The sequence below is a fragment of the Tympanuchus pallidicinctus genome, unplaced genomic scaffold (assembly GCF_026119805.1).
Source record: "Tympanuchus pallidicinctus isolate F22 unplaced genomic scaffold, pur_lepc_1.0 scaffold3, whole genome shotgun sequence".
NCBI classification, from domain to species: Eukaryota; Metazoa; Chordata; class Aves; order Galliformes; family Phasianidae; genus Tympanuchus; species Tympanuchus pallidicinctus.
The window spans coordinates 71,724,956-71,745,046 of NW_026294747.1; the positions used below are offsets into that span (position 1 = coordinate 71,724,956).

The following is a 20,091-nucleotide window of genomic DNA, read 5'->3' on the forward strand; positions in this document are numbered from 1 at the left end:
ACAGAAGTACTATTATTTACCAAAGCAAGAGTATCACTTACAGCTCTTATTGCTACTTCCAACCTCCAGAAAAATATACTAGTGTATTTATACACCTTTCACTTTGGCCTATTCAAACATCAATTTGTGCCACACAGTTTTCCAAGTACCACCTTGACTCTCTTCCCCTTCTTTTTTGCACATAATAGAAATTTCATTAGCTTTCATTGTCCAGTGAGGGACTACAAGAAAGCAGTTGTACCTTCATGCTTCTGGATCATTCTACTACAGCCTGAGGCTCAAGTCTCACAAGAATGTACGTCAATGAGAACTGCAGCATGGTAGATGCTCTCTTTTGTGCTCACAACCCTCCCTTTAGACAGAATTGACAATAACTGCAAGAAGCCAAAAGCTGTTTCTGCCAGTCTTATTCTAGAACTGTTGTAAAGAGTCTCTGCTCTTAGGCTCCAATGAGCTTAGAGATGTTTTGCAGTGCTCGCATGGCACAGTATGAACAGATCTATAGTCACAGTTTAAACAACTGAATGAAGAAGTTGTATTTTCCAACATTTTCAACACATGAAAATTGGATTTGAATTCTTCAAGTCAAGACTGGTATCTGAGATGCTGCCAAATGTTCTTTATTTTCCTCATTTCCCATTTCTTCAAGCACTTCCTATTGTTACTCTTGAACTTTTGCTAGAGTAGGAAAACATTATCTGGGAATAAAAAGGAGTGAGGAGATACACACATATGCAATATATGCATGCATGTGAATAAGCAAGTACGCATTTTTCATTAAGCTGTAACATAAATCTCATTTGTGTATTTTCTATAGGAAACCTTAATGTTACCCATATTATCAAGGTCAAAACCATTGAGGATTACATCAATAAGATCTCATATTTTGTTTGCAGATCATTTCATTTCGTCTCATCTGAGAATCAGCAAACTCATCCCTAGTTAACCATAAAAATAAAACACACCCTAGTTTACATCCATCCAAAATTAAACAAATATGGTTTCAAAACATTCTTTGTCTAAAGCCAACTGTTACATTGGAAAAAATTTAGCCAATGAATTCCACATGTAAAGCTTAATATAAGTTAGGAAAAGAGGAGAGCTGTAACCCACTTGCAGTTAAGATCATTACGAGCACCTTGAAAGAGCAACACTTGTGCTCTTGCTATTCCAAGGAAAGGAAGTTATGCTATTGTAGTACTAGGGCTTGGAAACCCTAGCTTAACCACCAGCAGGTGCTGAATAGTGCAGGGCTTTTTAGTCATCTAGCTACTCTTTTTTACAGGCCAAATTCACTAAGCAAGAATTGGCATAAGGCACTCAAAGAAGACAAAGATATGAAAGGTGACATCCTCTACTGTCTCCCCATACAGGGAGAACCTCTCACGTAAGACTCAGCACCTAGAGTACTCCCATAAAGCCTTGGAAAGATTTAGAAATGCTATTTTAGTTACATATCAAATAAATATCCATTGTGTCTTCAATTTTTTCTTTGGAGTTATTGAACTCTCAGGTAATTACGGGTAAACTATGAGACAATGAGAGACAGTACAGACCTTGATGCTTAGTGTGGTATTTAAGTCACACAGAACAATGGGCAATTCAGAACATGTAACATGCAAAGACGCTACGCCCTGTTTCATTATATTTATTGTTGCTCTTCACTTACGTGTTGCTCACCAACAGCTCAAAGAGCAGCTCCTGTGCTAAGACTACACGACTGAGGCTGTAAGAGCACAGCATTACTAGAAAGCCAGACAATTACTGGTTACTGGAAAGTGAGATGCGCAGCTGCCTGAAGATAACGCTGCCAAGTCACTTTTGCATGTAGTTATGGACTTGGCCCTTTCTCACTATACAAACACATAATCAACACTCCAGAGCCACAACCAGATTCCGGACAAAACCTCAAGTCCAAATATCTCTCAGCTCTCTAAAATATAAATTTTAAATGCCTTTAGTTCTTGATGATGGAAATATTTTCATTTACAGTTAACTACATGAAGGTTTATCAACCCCACGCTATGTAATAACAGAAAGTGCTAGCTACATGCCCCAGCTGGGTGTTTTCAGCATTGCTGGTGCAGCTCTCCCCTTCTACACTGACTTTAGACCTAGGAGAACTCTTAGGCTGCACAGCAGGCTGCCAGAATACAGTGCTACATAACTCAAAAAAAGAAAGAAGAAAAACCTTATATCTTCCCCTTAACAAGCATTCTAATGCATTTGGCATTGGGCAATATTCCTGAACAGCATAACTCTTAACAGCTCTCTTATTGCTGCAACAGGCCCAGTGTACAGCAAAATGCCTATGATGGTGTGTTGTCCCACCAGAATGGGATGGTTCTTGGCAATACATCAGTAGATAAATGTTCACAAAATCTTATTTCTTTTGTACAAGCCCTTGGATTTTTACCACTAGGATCAAGAACAGCTGAACAGATCTTAAAACTTTGTTTTAAAAGTTTATATAAATTCACTGTTCTCATTCAAAAAATTATGTAGAGTTCTTTGTGTTATATATACTAGAATAAGGTTTCACACACCAACTCTAGCATGGTATAAACCACACTTGTTCAATCCACTGGTTTTATGGTTTTGCTGCCCTCATTTTTTAACGTTTAAATGAAAAATAAATATAAAAACAAGATGTTTTGTTACTTATACACATTAACCATATTCTATATGTTATATGTGGCCCAAGACAACTCCTCTTCAATCAGTATGGCGCAGGGAAGCCAAAAGGTTGGACACTTCTGGTGTAAATCGTCATTTAAATATTTGTACAGTTAACTCTATACTGCAATAAATTAATCACTGTTATCGCATGAAGAGTCATCATCAAGTGACAAAAATTTCGTTTTTTGGAACTAAAGTTTTGTCTTTTTTTTCCCAACAAAATGTAGTGAGAAACATGTAGCAACCACATGGGACTACACAGTCTCAAAGCACTGTAAAAATAAACATCAGTCTTGACAACACACTGAACTATGGAAATGTTATCATATTCACTTCATAGATTACCAAACTAGACCGGGATGGCACAATCACATCAAAAAACACACAGTAAGCCACTGACAGAATCAGAGCTGAATTCCGGACAATCTGAAGGGCAAAAGAAGTACTCAAGTAATCAACTCTTCAATCAGAACCTAAATGCATTCTCTTTGTACTAGTCAAGCTCAAAAATTAGCACAAAATATATGGCAAGTGAAAACTATTTTTTTTTTCCTAAGTGATGTGCTTGACACTGTAATTTACTATGTAAATGAAAAATGGCATTTATAGGCAACAGCAAGAAGGACAAAGAATTCATACCGTCAGAATTACAATGTCGAAAATGCTTTGAAAGTCTTGGTAGAAAATAATGCCTTTTGCATCAATTATTTTCATCTACTTCTAAAACAACATGTCATAAATGTCCAGCAAGGAATGTAAGTGCCAGAGTAAATGGCTTCTATTCTTCTAGGTCTATCAAGAAGCCTGCGTAATAGATGTAATTCCAGAGTGATCATCTTGTCTACAAATAAAAAAACCCAAAAAACTCCAGACAAATATATGATTATTTCAAATCCATGAGAGAAAAAAATAGAAGATTTGAGTGGGAGATGGGTTGTTTTGTTATTCAAATCTAGTACTGAACTCATCTACAGATCAGCTGTATCAGAGGAAACTCTGGACCATCTTCTTAGCTAAGATACACAAGCTTTTTTTTCAGTAAAATATTATGCAGTCATTTTTCTCAGAACTTTGGCCTTCTGTTCAGAATGTTAGAAGACAAACAAACAAAAAAACATGGTTGCACAGAAAATTTTGCACTTAGGGAAAATATTTTTGATTATAATTATATTCAACTTTATCCACAACAAACTGGAACTTAAAACTTCAGTGTGACGTTCAAGTACTAACTCTGACAAAATACTCATTAATTTGGTTTCCTTCAACTCTAATACAGTACCTATCAAAGCCTCTTTTTTGGAGGGAGGGGAATTATTTATTCAGTAGCTATCACATGCATTCTGACAAAGACATAACTGCAATAGTAAATACAGCAATAAGTTCAGTAACCTACCATCTGTGTGAGATTTACTGAGAAATATCGTACTGGCCCGTGGATGGTCTGATGGGTTGAATTCCATGTTCAAATCTGGAAAGAAACAAACGAAAAATAGCATGTTAAACATTTAAGATTATCCAGCAGCATACACAGATTTTCTTATTTTTTCTTAATAAGATCAAGTTTACAGCCACTATAAAACAAAATCAATCTTGAAAAATCACTTTTTTTTTTTTTCTTTTTTTTTTTAACCCTTTTTCACACCAGTAGTTGTTTTGGCATGCAAATTGTTTGCATCAACACAGCCTTGGGATTAGTCTTTGCTTCTAAGGGCTAATTTGTTTTTGGATAAAAACAGATAAAGCAGCTTGAGAAGCCTGTACATAATAAGTCAGGAATTATCCATTTTCCATTAGTTTCTTCCTCCATATCCTGAAGGCACTGCTAAGCAGAGGAACAGTGCTTGTTACATGTAACTGCAGAAGAAAGAAGTATTCTAAAGTAAATATTCGTCTCTCTGCAGATAGTTAGGTTTCCATAATTAGATGTGATTAAATAAGCAGTTGCTGAAGCTGAAGGTAAACAAGTTACATCTAGGCCAGGCTATTTTAAACGATCAAAATGACAAAAGTTTAGCGTTTTCTGATACTTCACATGAACATATTTCTTTCTGTGATGTAAAAGAGAAAAAAAAAAAGTTATCAGAAACGTTTACTTAGGATTTGAATCTGTCACAGCATATCTGAACTTACAGAAAAATTACTTTCCCCAGCAATATTAAAATGCCTTCAGTTTTCTTGTTCCCAAACTCCATGCTACTTCTAATTCTTTGAAGCTCCTTATGCCTGCATTCACTTGAAAGCACGCTGCTAAAAACAGCACGATTTTTTTTTAAATCATTTTTCTTGCACTCCCCACGTGACTACAAGAATGCAAATTCCCCTCTATTCTCCTGATCTCTACATATACATTAATTTCTACTTGACAGAGGCTTTTATGCAACACTACATATGAGCACTGATGTTTGTCTTTGGTAACTAACTCAGGCTTTCTAAACTTCTCGCTCCCCTCTCTTTCTCTGAAAACTCAGAACGGAGAATTAAGCTTCAGGTCTTATAAAAATAACAACAAAAGAAATATTTCTGCCCAAGGGCCAAGTTCACCCATCTGCAACTTTCTCTCTTCTTTCACTATCCATCACCATGCTCCATTTTTCATTCCCCTTCCATTTATAATTTTACTAGGTCTTCCCACATTTTTCTCCTGATCACATTCTTCTCTACAAATTTATTTTCTACCTGTCCTTTCTAGCATCTCTCGGTTTCCTCTCTGCCCCTCCTGCATCTGACACCCATGAGATCACAGAATCATAAAATAGCCTGAGTCAGGAAGGTCCCATAAGGATCATCAGGTCCAAATGGAATCACCCAAAATCGAACACCCCATGTCTGATAAAGATGTTCAAAAGTTTTCTGAACCCTGACACTCAGAAACCTCAACTGTTCCTCATGTCGTGTGCTCTAGACCCTTCATCTTTCACCACTGCCCTGTTGCTGCCTGACATGCTGCTGGTACTTGGAGAACACTTCTGGGTCAAGTAACAGACTTCCTACTTACTAGGAAGAAATCAGGAATATAAATGAACAGTTTCTAAATTTCAGCTCGAAAGGAGTCTTATTACTGTTATCCAAACCACCAAGGAAAAATGCAGTAACATTTCCAGAAAAAGTCATTTTGATTCTCTGAGAAAGCACAATTGCTAGCCAAGCCTAGAGGAGATCTTAGGTATGTGACCTTACCACTGGAAGTTAGGAAGAACTGTCAAATAGAAAGAACATTTTCTTATTACTTTCTGCATCTTACTTAGATGTGGGGAAGAATAAAAATTACCCATTGTGATAGACAGTGCTACTGAACACTGATTTTCATTTCAGGACTTTTTTTTCCATTAAACTGAATTCAAGACGTAAATCATTAAATAAAGAATAATCATAATCAGTGTTTTAAAACAGCAAAATACACTGCCTTTTATCATCCTCTTCATTTAACAAACAGCACAATACATCATCATAAAGTGCATTTAAAAACAACAGTTTTTCTGTAGATCTTTTTTCTGCAGACAGTTTTTCTGTAAAATCTTTTAAAGTACAGCAAAGCCATTTCAGCTAACAAAACAAGACTGATAAAATGCAAGTGAACTCAACTGTCAAAACACTGTCCCCAAAGCGAAGAGCATTCCTTTCCTTCATGCCTAGAAAATTGTCTGCTTGGGGAATAATAACAGCCTGGTACAGGCTTACAGTCTGCTTGTGGGGCTGAAAAGAAAGGAAACCAATTGCCACATCTTGCAGTCAAATCGCAACTATTTCAGATTCCTCTGTTGTAAAAGACCATTATGCGGAAGAAGTGGAACAATGGAGGGCTTGAAGTCCTTTCAAAAAAGCACAAGCTGTTTTCTGGCAGAAGTTGAAAGAAGGCTAGCAAGATCCAAACTCAGCAGCTGCAGAGGCCAGAGCATGGATTTGGAAGTGGCCTGGGTGAGGCAGCTGCCTGGGCTCCTTTCCACCCCACCTGCCCTAGCCTACATGCTCCTCAAAGTACACGTCCTCTTCTGTCAGTGCCCCTTCTGCCGTCCTCTCCCTCCAATCAGCAGCCAAACACGTCCTGTTTGTCTCTTTTTTTCAGACTGCCATCTCCAAAATTAAAAGTGAATGACATGGGTAGGTGAGCAGCGAAGCCTGCCAGGACTTTTGCCAGCACAAGGTGACCCTAAGAAGACAAGCACTGCTAAGAGTCCCCTATCCCTGTGAGGAACAGCACAGCACTTACTGCTAGGTTTCTGCAGGCAGAAGAAAGCAGGCTGTGAGGTGTATGCCTGCAACCTCATCACTCCTCATTCCTCCCAGAAAAGCACGAGGTAAATCCAAGCACTCTTTAGGCACTGGTGGGACCACATCACTCCAAGCCACTGCTGCTTCCGTATGGGGAGATTAAAAGAGATACGGTTTCACAAGACAGAAGGAAGATATCAGTTTCTAGAGACTGAAATTTACTGTGCAGTTTGGAAATAAATGCCCTTTTCAATCTGGGAACGAATTCTTACATGTCTGCAATTAGAAACAGTGCTTTAAGAGGAAAGAGATCAAATATTAGACACAAATCTGAAGTTACTAACTCATTGCCTAAGAGCACTGACCATCAAGAAGCTACCTCCATCCCACAGTCATATTGCTTTAGTGATACCAGTTGTACTTTCTAGCATCTGAAAATTAAAACAGCCACAATATGAATGCTTTACCCACTTTGTAATGGAATAACTGATGTTAAAAAGAGATATAAACTCATGCAGACAGTATTCAACTGTTAGAGAGGGAAGTGAGAGCCAGAATTTCAATTATTGAAATGTGTACAAAAATTTTATCCATTACCAGCAGTCTGCTCTATGACTCATCGTAGCCTTGCAAACGAAGGATTTCAAGTGGATATTTTTCAAGCAGTTACCCTGCACTCCAAAATGTGTTAAGAAAAAAAAAAGTCTCAAAGATGGTCCAAACTATGGATTTTTTTTTCAAGAGAATACTGGTTTGTGATTAAGAGACATATTGCTTAATTACAGATCCTTTGGGTTCAGAGTTTCTGTGGGGTTTCAGTAAATTAAAAAATGACAGGACAAGTAACAGTTGACACAACAATTTATAGAGCAATGCAGTGTCTTAAAATAATTTACTGTTATAATAGTTAACATTAATAAATAATACAAATATAATAAATTATTAATGTTTATTCTGTTCAAGTGATATCTAAGTGTACATATATGATATGAAAGTGGTGAAACATTGGCAAAGGCTTTACCAATGATAACGTATATTTCCATAAGTTGCTTAAGTAAAGCTAATTAAATCTGGAAAAAAGTTAGGAATAAAAACATTCTTTTCCTTTTAAACACCTGTTCTGAATACTGAAGTCACTGAAGATCAGAATAAGAAGTTAACTGCATGTCAGAACATTCCTGAAACCTACTCAACCAAATAGCATGATTTTAGCTGCAGAGGACACCTCATCATTTTGGAATATTTTGCTCCAGTTACACTAAATGCAAAATACAGGAAATCCACAAATAAAACAACTACTCCTTACTGCCACTGAAGCAAAATCAGATAGGCTCTACTCTTGCAAAACGTAAGCCCCTTTTACAGCATAAATTACAGCTCAGATCTCTCATCTAAGATTCCTAAACTTCATGATTAGTCAAGCCTGAAGCATTACACCACTTAACAACAACTGAGAATTCTAAAGCATGCTATGCAATTAAATGTTAAATAGATGGGAAATATTTTCCTAGATTCTTCCAAGTTCAAAGATTAATCTGGATTTTTTTAATTTATTCTTTCAGCTCTAAAGAACTATTAGGTTATGCAAAATACAGTTCCCATAGAGCAAATGAAATTTTGAGGTTTTTTGTATTCTCAGGATTATAAACTGAAAATGAATGTCAATATATACATGTATGCATACACACGCATGTACCCTTCTTTATAATAGAAATAAAGATGTCTGCATAGATACATATATGTAGGGAACCTGCTTTGGCAGGGGGGTTGGACTCAATGATCTCTGGAGGTCCCTTCCAACCCCTACAATTCTGTGATTCTGTGATCTATAAAGATACATGCTTATTACATATATTTTTTCATTTACATGAAAATGAATACAAAATGCTTTAAGATATATTTTTAAATCATAATAATTTTGATTAACCAAATAAAAGTCAGACTCAGGATCACTTCAGCGAAGTGGTCACATAACTAAAAGCAATTTGCACAATTTTTGAGTATTTGGGCAAGATGAAAGTTACAAATGCATACAAATAAATTTAAGATTGCAGTCTCTTTCTCATTTAGTATCATGACAAAATAAGAGCTCTTGCTTCCTGACTTATTACATCAAATAAGTTCTCTGTCTCCCCAAGAATAAAAGGCAGATTTTGACTATAACTCAATCTGAAGCTTAAGACAATAATGAGAAGACCACAATGAGATTTCACTGGGCATTGTGAGAAACTTCATCCCTGAAGCCACAGTAGCTGCATTCAAATATGGCCATAAAAAGAAGTGAACTGTAAAACAGTTCAGTTTCAGAATTGGACTAAAGCCCAGGAAAGATTTTTTTTTTTTATCTATACACATCTTAAAAAGCATTACTGAAATGACAAATACTGGATACAGCTTCAGTTTGTACATTTCAAAAGGATAAGGAAAAATTTCAGATGAGTGCAGAAGAGACCTCCAAGAATGACTGGTAGAAAACGCCATTAAACAAGAGCCTTACAGAGTTCAAGCTGTTTAGCTAATCAAAGAGGAAATCCTGGAATTTTCTGCAGCTCCCCACGTGGGGGGAGGGATTAAGTACTGAAAATTCTCTTCAATCTAGCACACAACAGAAGAAAAGCAGTGAAAAGAGAAGCAGAAAGATCGTAATTATGAATTTGGAAGAAAAAAGAAGGTTCGTTTAGCACCAAAGCTCCACCCATGAAGAACTCAACATATTCTGATGCTTTCCCTTTCAAGAACATTACTTCCAACAGACATCTTTAGGCTCTAGTCTTGCACATGTACTTAGGCTTATTTAAAATAGCTAGATGCAAGTTCCTCTATTATGATTTATGCATATGCAGGTCAGACCAGAAGATCCCAGGGGCCTCTAGATTAAGTTAATCTTAAAACAAACAAGTGTTTAGCAAGATCAAACACAAGATCTCAGCAAACCCCAGTGAGCTTTCTAAAACTTCAACTCCTGCTTCACGAAGATTTGCATTTTAAGATTTGTTGTTAGAATACATTGTGCAAGTTAAAAACAGAAAAGAAGGGGATGACGTTGTTTATGGTAAAAATTTTGACAGAAAAATAACTTTTTTTTTTTTTTTTTTTTTTTTTTTCCCCCAATTCAGGAGAGCATTGAGATAGAAACACACACCAAAAGACGCTGAGGGATAGGTACTGCAGGAACTCACCTCAGAGTAACACGCACCAAAGCTCCTGCTGTTACACTGACAGGAAAAACCAACACTGTTGCTACTTTGTAATAATGCCTGTGGGCTGCAGAATAGAGAGCAGGCCTGAAAATGTGTTTATTCTAACAGAAAAAGGTTATTTCCTTTCTTTTAAACGATGAAAGTCAGGTAAGTTTATACAGCCAACATTCTGATGCTGATTCAATGATCATCTAGTATCTAAACCGAGCAGAACATTTGTTTAATACGTCAGTAGTTTTGGAATAATCTGCAGAAATTACTTCTTCCCTTTAAGATGGGAAAGCTATCAATGCCACCACACAAACATTACTGCAGTTAAAGGGAAGACAGTGCCACATATTAATTTCAACCCACATTTCCTCTCCCAAGAACATTTGTTTGTTCATTATTTAAAGAGACTTCAGGTAAAGAAAAGAGCAGACTTGCCAGGGGCCAGAGAGGAACCTGCAGCTGAGCTGGCCCTACACAAATTAGTCAACCTCCTTGCCAGCTTTGCTACACCCACAACCTGACATTACAGAGCAATTTCCTAGTCCAACCTCACGGCTGGAAAGCAATAAAACCACTGCAGAGTGTTTATCGAGAAATTAAAAGACAACAGTGAGAGATGTGTTCGAATAAGCCCCATAAGTTTGAAGACAGCACAGCAAAGAGGCTCTGGTGGTCTGTTCCCTTCTGTAACAGCCATTTAGATGTACAGTAATGCAAATACTCCCTTAAACAACTACTGTGAATAAAAATTAATTCCTTTAGATGCTGGGAAGAGCTAAATTGGTACCTCAGCTAAGAGCATTTCCCTCATCTGTCTCCTGTCAAATGAAGCAAAGTAACACTAGAGATTACTTTAAAGAACATGAGAAAGAAGGAAAATGACTCTAGAATGCAACTTCTCACCATTATCAGGCATTTTCATGCACACTATTTTCATTTTACAACATCATGATTTATGTTAAGGAGCCAGAACACACTTGGAAAACCATATGACTAAGCTAGTACTAAAGCTTCCTTCCATTTGAGACTGCGCGTTAATTTGGGGTACATCTCTCAAACACTGAATGCACCAAGTACTGTGAATAAAATAACATGGGATGCTTTCTGCTTGTAAGTTTTCAAGCCAAAACAGGACTATACTGCACTCCCTGATTTCACTGGGCAATAACAACAGTTGCATGTGCTGTTGCACTAAAGCTTCAAAGATATGAGTTCCACTACACAGAAGTTTCAGCTTTCGTCATTCAAACATAACATGACTGCAGCAAAAACAGACCAACAAGACTTATCAGTACAATTTTAGACTACTTTACATCTAGTGTAAACAGCTAAGTCACCTCTAAAGAAAATGCCTTTTCACTGTAGAATTCTTGCAAGAAAGAATTTTAATGATGACATCCCAGTGCTCTGTCACAATGATTATGAGAAGAAAAGAGTTGAAAATTTCCAGGAGGCAATTGGCTGGAAGAGTAAACTCCTTCAGATTTGGCTAGATTGCTGGAAAAACCTGGCTACAATCTTTGCTACCCTGGATCCAATGTATTCTCTGCCTATCTCTCCAAGAAAACAACAGGCACATTTCTCAGCAAGTTCCAATGACATGGTTACTCTGTCTCAGGTTCTGCTGTGATCTCAAACTTGGCGGGAAATGCAGTTAGTTCTTAAACAAAAGGAGTTCTCTGCAGCAAATAATGCTCGTTTCTGTATAGTTTCTCCAGACCAGTCAGTCAAGTTATAGCACACAACAGTTCTCACAGACACAGCTGTATTTATTTTCTGTTCTAGAAGGAAAATCACATATGTAACTTTCCATACAAAAAGGCAGAGCACGATTTTTATCAAACAGTTTTGGTGTTGTATTTTTCAACATTTGCATTTTCCTTCACTGCAGTCTCTCCCAACAACACAATTCTCAAGTTGCATCATCAGACACAAGGTGGAACATTTCTTTGTTAGTGTCTCCTTCAATTTAGAACAGAAATGATGTCCACTTTTATTGATGCAGGCTGCTTGTACTCTCACTTTCAATATCCCATTATGTTACTAAACACCACCTGAGAAGACAGTATTTAAGTTCATCAATTCTACATTCCCTTTTAAAAACCTTCCAGTATTAAATTCTACAGAACACACAACGTGGTCATATCAGGAGATTTCTCATTAACAGCACAGGCTGGTGTCTCTCCACACCATGTACATTATTACATAACATTACAAAATATCACAAGCTCTGCTGCTTTGCTATGCGTCTCAGGTGGATTTTATTCACATCCTAACTACTGCCCGCTTTTGTGAATGTCACTCATGCACCACCTGAAGCCTGAGGAATGCACAGCAGCATAGTAAAGTGCTGTCCTATTAACCTTAAACTGAAATCAATGCATTTATCTAATGCCCCAGTGACACTAAGCACTACAAATGATTTTTCCCTGATGTATTTTTTACATCATATACACACCACACTAAAAAGAATTTTATTTGTCCAATTTATTAGATTCAGAGGCAGACAGGACAGAATGCACACAGTTGAGAAAGACTCCTTTTAAAAAATATTTTCTTACTTATAATAATAATAAAAAATATTTGTTCTCCTCTCACGAGTATTTCAGAAAAATTACAATATGGTACACTCCCATTTAACATAAGGTAATCATTTTAAATTACGCATGGAAACCTTTTACAGATGTAAGCACAGTGTCATTACAGATGTGAACAAATGACACCAGCTGTTGCCCTCATCAAATTATCTTACTTGTAGTTTCAAAATATTCAATCAGTATTGCCACCAAAAAAAGGCATCAACCCATGAAAGCCACAGGTAAGGCTGCTTGTCACTCCAGTCAACCTCTCCATAAATTTAACACAGATTTTAAAAGGGAATTATTTGCCACAGAGTCAAACACACAGTAACAGTCAGCAGAAGTGCTGGGTTAACATACAGTAAAGTGAATCCATCTTACTTAAGGACATAGATCAACAGAAAGGAGCATAACTGTCATCATCATCATCCTACAGTTGAGCTGACATTGTAAGCTTTCACCTTAGACTAAAGCATCATCTGCAGCTTTGCATCAAGGTGTTTTTGTTTCACCATTTCCAAAAGCATTCCTACTGCCGTAACAGCGTTAAGAAACAGAGAGGTCTTGAGGGTAATATACTACACATCAGGCCCTAAGATTTTGGGCTGTATCTCAGCTCTTCATATGGAAAAAAAATAACTTCATAATAGTGATGCAATTTCTGCAGAGCCCTTACAGTAGATCAGAACTGGTAGAGCTCACTTTTCTCACTCCCTGACAGAAACAATTTTAATAAATTACCAGAGAGAATGTCATCTCTTCAGGATATCTTCTTTTTTTCCTCTTGGTTTACTATTGAGCTGTGATCTCAAGTTAAAAACTTTATCAAACAGCAGACAGGCAATAAGTGAAATATGAACAGAAATAATCTCTGGTTTCTCAAAAAATTTAGTGCAAGTGTATTATAAAGCACTTGTAAGGCTATGTCTGTGATTTCAAGGGCAGCAGCTGCTTTTTTAATATGCAAAAAAATGTAATTTGCAATCTTTTCTGAAATGCTTGATAAACTACAGTAGCAGGCTTTCAATTTTTCCCCTGCAAATTTATATTCCTATGGAAACCAAATTACCCTGCTACCAAGACACAGCATTATCATTCGTACTACGTGTAGTTTACCACTTAGACCTGAAAAGCAACCTTAACTTACAAATCTCTCATCACTGAAACTCTGTTTGTGCATGTATAGAAATGCCTATGAACACAAACATCTACAACACTAAGCTTTCATGCAGTCCCTCAGCCCAAGAAGCTCAGCCTCCATACAGTCTTACAGCAAAGCGCATATAATACAGCTCATTCAAAATACATCCAACTTGAGAAGCAGGCAAGTAATTGTTGCTTGGACTCTAGCCACTACAGCTTGTCAAAACTAAAGATCTCCAGCCTCCAGATATTTCACCTGTCCACAAAAAAAAAGTTAATCTGACTCACATCCACCTCTCCAGTAACACCTGACAAAGAAAAACGAGCAAGAAGATGGAGAATGATATGTTAAACTTTGAAGAAACTAACTGCAGATCTTTAATTAAAATAATTTTTACTGATATTTGTTTTCAGAGGTGTCAGCGCAGGGTCATTAAGTGTTGATCTTGGATAAGCAACTTTGATGTTGTACAGTTGTCAGTTCTGGGTGATTAAATATACAGTATTCTAATACTTTATTATTTGCTGTGAATTTATAATGACTTAAAACATTAAGCCATTCATCTTCACTATGATTTACCTTATTACTCTGACTGACTATACAAACAGCTCTAAAACTTTCATGTATTTACTTTCAAACAAATAATACAGAAATGTTTTGTATTTATGCCAAACATCTACTTATTCCCCAAATTACATTAGCTTAATGTCTAGGACACTGGATCTTGAGCAGTAATTAGTCTCAGGTCTGATATCTTGCAACTCTGCAGCTCTTAACAGGAGCTCTGGGCAAGTGAAAGAAAGGATAAAGGCATCTTTCTCTCTGTTTTTCTTCCAGGAACTGCACATAATATTCAAGTCTTGAGGCTGACCTGATCACCCACAAGTAATGCAGCCATTCAGGCAGATAAAATTCTGCCAGATCAAGATCAGAACAGGGATATCTGTGCTATTGGTTAGAAGGACGATAGGTAATGTGAAATCACAATCCAAAGACATGATGCAGAGAACACAAGCAGAACTGAATTGTGTACAGTACTAAAAAATGGTTCAGGTGGATACTGGTATTCTCTTTACACATGAAGGATTCTGAGTAATAAAGTAAATACAATAAAACCCTGGTGCCACTTTCTGCTTCTTTCACACCTCTGCAGTTAGATTCCAAGCTTCAAACTAGATAGCCAGAAAGACAGAGGAACATATAGTGACCACGGGAACACCACCTTATCCAATCTTAACACCTTATTAGATTTCTTAATTAGATACTTAAGTCAGAGCTATTCATCTAGTCACCTTACAGTCAGTAAGGCATGTATTTTTGGAACTGCATCTTTCCAGTGGCTATTTGTCAAATCTAAAAATAAAAGTCTGCAATGAAGTGGATGGGTTGAACTCCAGGCATGGTGACTCTTTCCCATTGACTGTGTAATGGAACAGCTGGTGACAAACTCAGACTAAAACTAAAATTCAGTCACCTGAAGTTAAACCAAACAGATCTCCTCTCAGTTACAAAATTCCTGCCTCGACAGTGTCACACAGGATAGGCTGCAGCTGTGGACATTCTACACTGGTCCAAAAGCTGGATTCATGTCCTCACATCCCAATCTCCCTTTATTACATCCTCTGAACACAAACAATCTCTCCTTCACTGCACAGTCCAATTCATTCTTCAGGCCATTTCACTCCTGGTACAGCACAAGGCAGGACTGCTGCTGAAAAACAGTGCATAATCAGATAACTTGATAACACTGGGAAAGGCAAAATAGGTTTTCTCAAGTCCATTTGATCTTGAAAACTCCAGAATCAGTTTTTCTTTCTTGATCTTTCAAGCCTTTTCTCAAAACTGTAAGTACACATTAAGCTTGGCTCAATATCTGAACTCTTTCTTCAGAAAACCCACTGACCTGTGAAACTTATTCTTAGACCAAATCCAGGTATAGAGTGCTAAGTGACATTTTGACTTGATCTTCGTAGGTCCCTTTCAACTGAATTATTCTATTTGAAGTCTCATCATCAAACAATTTCGTCTCTGCTTTTTCTCAGGCATGTCAGAGATGGAATATTTAAGACACCCTATATACTTCCTGACACATTTCTGAACAAAAGATATGGGAACTAATTCAAAATATACATAAAATTAAGTGCTCCACAAATGTGGCCACAGATTGTTATAGTCTGCTTCTAATAATTCACATCTGCACTTATTTATTAGCAGTAGCTTATTCCAAATTATGGGAATGTTCCACGTACCAAGGCTACCAGAACAATGCATGCAAATGTCGGATCCGTGTAATGTAACAGCTTCGGACTAATGTTACACGTTATTGTAGGGCAAAAAAAAAAAAAATCAATTTAACTCACTGAGTTTAATTCTTTTGAGTCATTTTTTGCCTCACGTAGCTCAAGAATTTCATATGTTCATTATATACATCCACATAAGCACAACTTAGGTTGTGTTCATCCCCTCTGGTAGATACTTAGAAATAACAACCGTCAATTGCTACATTGTCTTATGTCAGTCTACAAGATAGTCTTCAGAGTTGCTACAACAAAAGAAAACAATAAAAAAACAATAACACAGTATGTTAAAGCAGGACAGATAATTCCTAACGCAGCATGCTAATCAGAATGATTTCATCAAGTCTTCTCCAACACAAACTACTGCGGCAATCTACTGAGAGGGAAGAATACAAACATCATTCATGTGTACTCCTATCAGGAATGCACTTAGTCATGCCATAAATTAAATGTTTAAGCAATTACTAAGAAGATGTAAAATTTTCTCTTCCAATGGTCTGATTTGCCAATAAAAAATAAATACAGCAAGTATTTTCTACTCAGGACAGTAGTTCATCATTTCAAATTTTGTCAGAAGTTTTTCCATTGAAGCAGGCAAATTGACATCATGGAGAGGTTTAACTGGCAAGTGTGGTGCATAGAGAAAGCAGCTACCCCATAATGCTCTGGCTTGAAAGGGAGGATGAGATGAAATAGTCAACAGCTGAGTTTCTTGCATTTAAAAACATTAAACGACCATGGAAAGATGTCAGTCTGCAAATGATAGAGCACAGCACGGTGGACAAGTACCAGCTATGAAGAATATCACAATTACCAGTCAATAAATTAGAAGATAAATGCAAAAAACTGATGCACACAGAAGCATAATTGTAACTTCATCTTCAGAACAATGACCCCTGAGTACTGCCATTTCAGCAACACATTGCAGGAACAATGCAACTTGTACAGACATATTCAAACCAATCCAAAGGTGGAGGCTCTTCAGCAGCATTGCTGCTGTGAGATACCTTCCATGGCATGCTGAAGTCACTGAAGTTGCTACAATTTCAAATGGTCCAAAAACCAAAAAGTGGTTCTTGCACGACAAATTCCCCGAGAACTGCAAACCATGCAATAATAGCTGAGGAAGTTCCCAAGGTGCAGTTTTTGACAACCGAGGTGTTCTGAAGAAACGCTATAGGCTCTCTCTGTCCTTATATTCTCCCACAGGCTCCTGTGAGAAACAGGCCAGCCAGAACTTAGGTCTAGCCTACATTGCTCCTCTGTACATCAAAGTCCTGTTACACTGTGATCTGATATCAGAAAAATAAACAGCTTAAATTGAACCAAATAGGTCCTTTGCCTTTGAGAGCTATTAAAACATTTGGATTACCTAAACCTAAAGCAGGGAATTAACTAGACCAGCGTGTGCTTCTTAAGCAAGGAGGAAAGCTGTAACAGCTGAGTAGTTTACCATTAACCAATTTTTCTCCACTGCTACAGTGTCATCTTTCCAGTATCAGATTTATTGCAGCACATGGACTTTCATCCTCAGAGAGCACCAACCAGACATGCATTTGACTTTTTGGTAGCTGATATTCTGGAAAGGAAAGGGAGGTACTGCATGCCTTGTGCATGCACCACTGGAACTAAAATACAGATGGATCACAAGTGAAACAAATTTTCAGGAAAGGGGTAATTATTCATTTGCTTTGACTGTGCTAACAACTCCTATTAACTTTCAGGTCACTGGATTGCAATCTTGTAGTTTCTCCGGACAGAAAAATGCTCATTTCCCTTCTAGCACTATGTACACATACACTGCACATTGGCTAAGGATTTGAACTAATGCAGGAGGAACTGATCTTTAACCTTCTTTCTCCTACTAGTGTATATCTAGAGCAAACACGTATCTTAAACAAAATAAAACAAACAAACAAAAAAAAAAAAAAAAGCAAAGAAGGAAAACACAGATTTCTGAATTTATATAACTCAAGTTGTCTTTTGAGTAGAGAGGAATGGGGACTTCAGGTTTTGAGGCTTATAGTTTGGGTTGTTTTCCTTTCCATGCCTCTTTCAAAATTAAACATAAAGGATTTTGTAGGCCCTTGCTAACTATGAGAAACAACCAAGATGGATTTCATTTTTCAACTGGACTACCTTGCTTACCACAGTCACTACACTTTGCAATGGCTAGCTGCTTCAGATATGTGGAACCACAGACAAACAGAGGGCAACATAAGCTAAAGATCAACACAAAAGTCAGAAATGGGAGAAGAAAGAGACAGGCAAGGAAGTGAAAGGACAGGGGGGAAAAAAAAAGAGAGAAAAAAAAAAAAAGACAACATTTGTTATCTGCAACAGATAACAAAAGAGCATTTAAAATGCAAAAGTCTACTCAGAAACAGGCAGGGGAGACAACCAAAACAAGGGATGGCATAGCAACAGCTAATGGCCTGTCATCTAAGAGCTTTTGTTAACACTTCTGACTGATATTTTTTAAACATGTTATTCAACACATAATTTGTAGCACATTTAAAAAGAAAGTAAGGTTTTGAAAAAAGCTTGGCAGTAAGAAGGGCCTGGATCCTGCATCCACCAAAGTGCCTCCACCAGGCTATGTGCCGCACCAAAAGGACATCACTGCTCAGTGAGAGTCTGAGAAACTTCTAACTCTTCAGTAAATGCAGGTCAAAACTGCCACTGATTTTTAGGCACCCCAAGAACTTGGTGGAAATTTTCTGCGAACATTTTTCAAAATACCACAACAAGAGAGAAAAGAGCTTTCAGATGCACAGAAATATTCAAGATGTATTGTAATTTTTTAAGTTGTGGCCATTGCCAGCTAGGGCAAATCACTAATGGCAAAGTGCAAAAAATTTCAAAATATGGTGACCAAATGTTCCCTTACTGCCTCACATTTCTTCAAAAATGTGGGAGGATAAAATATTGTCTTGTATCTTGCAGCTGGCCTTTGACCACCCACAAAAAGCCAAGAGATGCCTTTCTCTGTCTCCCCTTCTCCTGCATCCTTGTGCACAAGAATGACTTGAGTAAGCAGAGCTTCACCTGCTGCCTGGGTCCAGCATGGATCCAATCCATATTTCATCCTCATCACCCCTCCAAAAAAAAAAAAAAAATAAAATAAAATTCCCTTTGGTGCAATAATGCTGCAAAATCTGGCAGTTCCTGGCCTCCTTTTATATAAGAATTAATTTCACTTTGCTGTTTGTATTTTGTCCTAGCGACATGAAACATGCACAGGATTTGATTATATAATCTGCAGATAAGTGGGATGGTTCTGGAGTTCAGCCTAAAAACCTGCCACTTCTTGTATGTTCAAGAGCTCAGCAGAATATTTTCCCTAAGCATACATGTATGTAGGTGAAATCACAACTGAGTTCTTTCATTCTGTAACACTGAAACCATTACAAACAAAAAAAAATAACAATCAGATATTCATGTTAAAAATAATAATTTCTAAAAGTACACAAAACATCTATTTAACAATGAACGGAACTCAAGTTTGATGTAAATGATATAAATGGGAACTGCTCCAAAGAAATGTATGGACTTGCACAGCTTCACACTATCTGTAACTTCAGCAGTTTCAGTCCAAATACCAGCAGATCAGTCACAGTAAAACACAGCCACCAGAACTGGCATTGACGTCACTGCTGCTGGCAGACGTGTGTGAGGATCTGTGGGCTGGCTGAACCTTAGCCTTTTCTCAACAAACGCTCAAGCATCTAACACATCAGTAGTTCCAGCGATAGCAGTGCTAGACAGGTCTTCGTATTCCCTCTGTCCATCAGTATTCAACATGTCTTATGGCCTGAAGACAACTGGAAGTCTTCCAGGTATCAGTGAAGTCAGTCTGGCTTCATTTACCAGCTACTAGCTAAGATTTGCAAAGGTACCAAACAAAAAAACTTTTTAAATTAATTTTTCTGCAATATGAACTCATCTAAAAAAAGGACGGTTCCAATCATTCTATTTGAAGATGCACAAAA

General features: G+C 37.3%; 1 protein-coding gene across 1 annotated transcript in view; it reads right to left on the minus strand.

The window, feature by feature from the left end:
- The window catches only part of CCNY (cyclin Y), a 112,407-nt gene that overhangs the window by 40,831 nt on the left and 51,485 nt on the right, over positions 1 to 20,091 (minus strand). Inside the window, exon 2 of the mRNA XM_052692920.1 lies at positions 4,073 to 4,147. Within this exon, the coding sequence (XP_052548880.1) occupies positions 4,073 to 4,147 (75 nt within the window). The remainder of the gene's footprint in view (positions 1 to 4,072; positions 4,148 to 20,091) is intronic.